Below are 6,360 nucleotides of genomic sequence, written 5' to 3'. Positions count from 1 at the left end.
TCACCAGCAAGCCCTTTGTCAAGATCCTAAATAAACCTGAAACATTATAGAAATCAGGCTTCCTTGAAGAGATGTGACACCTGGCCTACATGCACAGGCTCTACAAGCTTTGTAGAGCCTGAAGGGCTTGCTGGTGCAGTGCGATGAAAAGCTAGCTCTTGTCGGCCTCTGGACTCCAAATGTTCAAGCTTCACGCAGATGTGTTGCTAAAGTAAGTCAGAGGAGGAGGAGGAAGAGATTTAGCTAGCTCTGCATACTGTTGAAAATATTCCCAGGATTTAAGGAAAATCATTAATGCATGCAGGCCACAGCAGTGGTAAAATTGCCTCTGTTGACCATTAATCATGCAATATGCCATTAATGATGTAACATGCAAGGTTTAATTACAGTTTTTTTTCCCTCACATTCCCAGGTACTTGCATCCAATGTTTCAAGAGAAAGATACGTTGCCAACCCTGTCCCAGTCTTTCACACATTTTGCAAAACAGTTTTGCATGATACTCCGTGAGCCTGTGACAATAAAAAAGGGGAAGAAAAGTGTACCCCAACAGAAAGTGATCAGTGCTTGCTTTCTTCCATTCATTCTACCTGTATTTGGTTTGTAGGTGCAATGCAGAATTGGTCCACGGGGAGGCAGTGCTTCCTCATGATTCAAATATGCTCTTCTGCATACAGTTGAAAAACATTGGTCTCTAATGTTTTTTAACCTGCGCAGAATGTGACTACAGCACACACACACACACACACATATTTTAAAATATTCACAGTGTGTGTGAAAGCTCTATGCACCTTACTCTAAACATATGCATGCATAAAATGATACAGTAATCAATGAATATCACTTTAGGCTTTACAGATCTAGGTTTATACTGCCACTTGATTAAAGTATTAAAATATTTTGTGCATATTTTGCAGAACCTTTTAGAAATAATTTTAAACTCCCTGGAGGGCAAAACAAAACCTGCAGAAAAACAACCATCCATTCATTTTTTCTGTCTGATGAGAGTCCAGTGAATACTCTGAACCTGTGGTGATGCATCACTGAGCAGAACACCAGAAAACAAACAGTGGCAGTTGACAGATACACATATCAATAGTATCGATATTAACACGGTATTGGATCGATACTAGCATGATACCTTGTTTCTATCCACTAAATTCAGTATGCAGCCCACTGAACTGCGTTAAATAAAATATTTTTTTCTTTTTCTTGGGGGAAGGTTTGAAAAAGTATACCTCAAACATGCACTATGAGAAATGTCTGATCCTTTTTATGCTGTAATATCTATTTGATTTATAGTCCACATCACAATTAAACAACAGAAGCTGACCCAAACTGCTTCTATATTTACATTTTAGATATCCAAAAAACCTAGTTTCAAAATACACGAAGAGCTAAAAGGTGTGTTTTGTTGTATTAACAAATTATTGTGGAAAGTAAAACTCACAGTCATTTAATGGTGCTTAAAATGTACTCAGAATTTGAAAAACTGATTATGATTCATCTGGCAAGTCATGCAGCACCGCTCTCCCGTAGGTAAGCTGCCATCGGTTAGAAGTATCGGTATCTGTATTGCAATATTTGCTCTGTATTTACTCGACATGTTGATCGATATCAACATTTCCAGTAACACACATCAGGTTAAAGCCAGATTAAACAGTGTCCTTTTCAAACTTGACAGCACCACAGTATCAGCTGTAATTTAAAAAGCTACGTGAAGCTGAGCTTATCAGTTAACTGCTGCTTTCTTTGCAGGTGCAAACTGCGCGCGGGACCTGTGGCGCGCCTCTTTCAGCGCCGGCGGGGATGCTGTGTGTGAGGCGCGCGCAGGAGGTGGAGGTGGGGGGTGTCACAGTTTTAGCCTGCTTCCTAGAATAAAGACAAACAGGAAACCACTAAACTGACCTTATTGCACCGCAGCCTGCGTGCACCAACCCCACTCGTGTTCTGACAGTCATTGCTGGGGACGTCTTTAGAGGGAGAGGGAGAGAGAGAGACCTGAAGTAAAGGCGAGAAGCCATGATATACAGCCAACCAATCAGAAATCTCTCCCCGAGACCGCATTTAAAGGGATAGTGAGCAGTCCCTGGAGATTTTACGGAGACTTATTTCACAACCGCTACACCTCCTCACGTCTTTGACCTCCCTCCACACTCCAGTAGTGCCGAGCGGTCGAATCGGTAGCATGGATCTGTCCTAAGTGCCGCCTCTCTTCTGTATGTTTTTTTTTTTTTGCCTCCATGTGAGCTTGCCTCAGCTGCTGGATGCTCTTCGCCCCCACCCTCCCCGCCGCACTTGTTGCGCAGAGAGTGGATGCGCCGCTGAGTCCTTGGAGAGGAGAGGCAGGGACTCACTGCAACAGGTGCACACACGGAGCATCTCCTCCAGCGAGGCTACATCGCAGGTAGGTCAAACGGGCATCTTTAGCACATTTATTGATCGCATTCTGAGTGTTATGCTCGCAAATATCTAATTGCTGATTATCCATTCGACACCTTTACGCGAGGCACGGTTTGATCCGTTTATCTGACCGTGTTTGCGCTCTTTTCCTTTACTTTTCCTCTCGCCTTGAGACAGCGCTGAACTTTAAATGCCAGTTTTAAGGAGCCTCTGACAGTCTTCAGCCTCTGCCGCGTGTACAAAGCCAGGATGCCGGTGTTGACGAGCCCCGACATCGCCAACAAGTTTAAGGAGAGATGGCTGGCGGCTTACCCGGAAGATCACGTCTCTGGGTCTGAGTCTGCCCCCCTTGACGACAGCCTCACCAGCCTCCACTGGCTCCAGAATTTCTCCATCCTCAGCGCAGACCCGGAGCGTCCCAGCGGCGCGGGACTCGAGTGTCCGTCCTCGCAGCAGCACCTCTTCATCAAACGCCTCGCCTTCCCCGGACCGGGCACCGACTCTCCTTCCAGCCCCCCAGCCGGGGACACCGCCGCAACCGGGATGCCTCTGTATCTCGGGAGCCCCGTCACCTCTGGCAGCGACTCCACCGCGGCGGCTCCGCGGTTTCCCTGCGGCGCGCACCCCACGCCCGCCTACCCGCAGATCCCGATTCAGCCGAGCCCGCCGGTGGAGATCGACTACAAAACCAACCCCAAAGTCAAGCCGCCCTATTCCTACGCCTCTCTCATCTGCATGGCCATGCAGGCCAGCAAGCAGCCCAAAGTGACTCTGTCCACCATTTATAACTGGATCACGGAGAATTTCTGCTACTACAGACACGCGGAGCCCAGCTGGCAGGTAACAGAGACCGGATAACTCTTCTTCTATTATTTATGAATCTGCTAAATGGTGGAGTGAGGGAGAGAAGGGCCAGCAATTTGACTTCAGTGTCACCACCATACACGGCATATTCAGGCCACAGGAGATCAGACGAGGCCTTTGTTTTATCAGTGTGTGTGGGGGGAACTTAAATTATAATAATTGAAAACCTCAGACCCCCCTTCTCTGTCTCTTTGCAGGATTAGTGTCTCATTTCTGCCTTTGATGAGTTCCATGACAAGTGTTTTTAATCCATCTGAAATTTCCATCCTCCTAGACAGTGCTCTTCGCAGGGTTTTTGTCTGAAGGGAACGGTGATGGGGTGGAGAAAGCACTCCAATCTGTGTGTGTGTGTGCGTGCGTGTTAATGAGGGCTCCTGAGAGAGATGGCAGCTAAGCACAGCTGATCATGTTTGAAATGCACAGAGCTGCCTGTTACTAGAAAGCCTCATTAGGTACATTTGCTTCCCCATACAAACAACAACAATGCCCACCCCCGCTGCCCCACCTCCCCAACACCCACCTGCCCATCTCCCTCTCAAAGTGGCATGTTCAGTTTTTTTTGCATGACTGACTTAAATTTGCTCAAAGCCGATGGGGTCCACGCTAAATCACGTTGTGTTCCTGTGTGTGTGTTACAGAACTCGATTCGTCACAACCTGTCCCTCAACAAGTGTTTCAAGAAGGTCCCCAGACAGAAGGACGAGCCAGGAAAGGGAGGCTTCTGGCAGATTGATCCTCAGTATGCTGACATGTTTGTCAATGGCATCTTCAAGCGCAGGAGGATGTCTGCCAACCACTACAGCAGCGGCAGCGGAACCAACAGCGGTGCCCACAGGCAGAGCAAACTAGTTCAGAGTTACCACGCCAGCCAAAACGGCTGCCCCTACCAGGGCGCGGGAGGCAAACGGAAGCACCTGCCCTCAAAAAACAGCAACAGTAAGGTTATGAGGGCCACGGAGTCCCCTCTGCTAGCCACAGAGGCCAACAAGGCAGACGTCCTGAGAGGGGACTTTGACCTGTCCTCCGTGTTTGACGACGTCCTCGGCGGTAGCTGCAGCACCTTCGAAGATCTGGACATCAACACGGCGCTGAGCTCCCTGGGCTGCGAGATGGAGCTCGCTGGGCCGGGCAGGCAGGGGAGATGGTGTGGAGGAGTGGACGTTATGGGTCAGAGCCAGCACATGAACCTTCATCACCAATCCTATGGCTACATGGACCTAAGCGCTGCTTCCATGGAGTGTACGGTCAGCATGGGAGAGCTCCACGTGCCTCACGCACATCCGCAGCCACAGCAGCAGCAGCTGGACCCAGATCGCTTGCTCCAGAGCCACCACCAACACCACCACCACCATCAGCTGCAGCTGCAGCATTTCGACGAGCCCTCCATCCTCTTCCCGGAGCAGCCAGAAGAAGCGATGCTGCAAACATGGGAGGAGATAAAAGAGGAGGCACAGGCTATTCCGCTGACTCTGGATCAGGGCTTCAGCCTGTGCGAGGGCTTCTTCACAGAGATGCAGCCATGGGAACGAGTGGAGAGCTACCTGTGACCTTTGACCCTAACCACACTGACTTCTATTTGATATTTTGGTGTTTTTTGTTTTGTTTTTTTACATTCAATGACCTCTCTGATTGCTGGTCCATGTGGTCTGTATTATCTTTAAGGATAAAAGTTAGAGCTACAGCCCCATTTTACAATCATATCCCATCCCTCAGTTCTACTGCAGTGCACTCTGCATTTTTAATTTGTCACTTTTTCTTCCCTTAAAAAGACTTTAAAGCTTGTTGGATGATTATTGATCATTACCTGGCATAGACTTCCATTGTCTTCCCTGTCAGTTTACAGGGAGCAGCATGCAGCATGACGGAGCACTGATACTCAAACAATAAGAGAACTGACAAAAAGAACAGAAAGACTTTTACGTACCAAATTCAATTTTCAGATGTACTCATATCACAGCGTAGAAGGAATAGAAGGAGGAAGGATAATGAAGAAGAGACAAATGCTCACCCTTTAAATTGGATTTGGTGGAGGTTGAATACAAGGATGAGCGTTGAACCCGGCCGGACTGCAGCTTCTCGTCCCTCTGAGCTTATTGAGAAAGCACTGTCACTACAGGACTGACATACTGGATTCTATTGTGCTACATTAGCATTAACTCTTTTTTTAACTAACATGCAGTGAAATCAGCCATTCATCTCAATTGTTCATGTTGTGTGATAATGTAGGATGAAGGAGCAAAAATGGAGACAGAAGGAAAAAAAAAATCGTTGTAAGAGATTAGAACTCATTCATTTAAGATGCTGTTATATAGTCAATTTAATATATATATATCTATATATACATATAGATATATAAGTATATAGCATGAAGCTAGGCAAGATCATTTGCCATTTGTCTACAGTTATGTATTGCAATGCTAAAACCGGAGCAGTTGGTGGGTCATGAAATGGGACATTATGCACTTTGATAGGCAGCAGTTCTTAGGAAAGAAAGACAGCTTATGTTCAAGATGTTTAGTTTAATTTTTTACGGTATTAAAGTCATACTTTCGAACATTTACTGACCACATGATTAAAACAATGCACATGTGTTGCAAATGAACTCGACACTGCAATAAGTCAAACTGGCAAGCGCTTGTTTGTTGTTCTCTTTTCCTTCATATATATATATATATATATATATATATATATATATATATATATATATATATATATATAGGGATTTTTTATAAAACAATATTCCGCCAAATTTGTTGATATGCAGCTTATTGGAGTTTCTGTGACGATTAACCCTTCCCACCACTACCGGGCCGTCTCTGTTATTAAAAAGCAGCCAAGCCGCCATTTTTGAAAGGCTGCCAAGCACATACGGCGAAGAGGCCGCCTACCACCAGGATTAAAATGGATGTAGCATTTGTTGTGCTTCAGTTCTGTTGCGCCACATTTGGCAGAGTTGCAGCTGAGATTGTTTTAAGGAGCAGATTTAATAACATCAGTGTCACTGGCATTGTTAGAACGCTGGTGTTTGCTTTCTAATGTACTTTTTTTTTTTTTGTAAATCAGGTGGGAACGAGCACATTGTGCTGACGATTTGA

At 46.0% G+C, this 6,360-nt stretch overlaps 1 protein-coding gene across 2 annotated transcripts; it reads left to right on the top strand.

The window, feature by feature from the left end:
- The first annotated feature begins 1,749 nt into the window (after window positions 1-1,749).
- Window positions 1,750-5,507, top strand: foxj1b (forkhead box J1b). 2 transcript variants are annotated; one of them, XM_026177672.2, is made up of 3 exons: window positions 1,750-2,405; window positions 2,579-3,241; window positions 3,904-5,507. In XM_026177672.2, the coding sequence occupies exons 2-3, from the start codon at window positions 2,651-2,653 to the stop codon at window positions 4,810-4,812; spliced, it is 1,500 nt and encodes a 499-aa protein (XP_026033457.1). In that variant the 5' UTR covers window positions 1,750-2,405; window positions 2,579-2,650; the 3' UTR covers window positions 4,813-5,507. The 2 variants fall into 2 exon arrangements, with proteins under 2 accessions (XP_026033457.1, XP_080161342.1); XM_080305216.1 differs by having other exon boundaries at window positions 1,750-3,241.
- Window positions 5,508-6,360: the final 853 nt, after the last annotated feature.

The sequence above is a fragment of the Astatotilapia calliptera genome, chromosome 8 (genome assembly GCF_964374335.1).
Source record: "Astatotilapia calliptera chromosome 8, fAstCal68.1, whole genome shotgun sequence".
NCBI lineage: Eukaryota > Metazoa > Chordata > Actinopteri > Cichliformes > Cichlidae > Astatotilapia > Astatotilapia calliptera.
The sequence above is the reverse complement of the archived record's forward strand: the minus strand, read 5'-3'. Positions and strand labels throughout refer to the sequence as shown.

Excerpts from the sequence above, each read along its gene's own strand:
- foxj1b (XM_026177672.2), top strand. The coding sequence starts at position 2,651 with ATGCCGGTGTTGACGAGCCCCGACATCGCCAACAAGTTTAAGGAGAGA. Across the intron at positions 3,242-3,903 it reads ACGCGGAGCCCAGCTGGCAG|AACTCGATTCGTCACAACCT; the intron begins GTAACAGAGACC and ends TGTGTGTTACAG.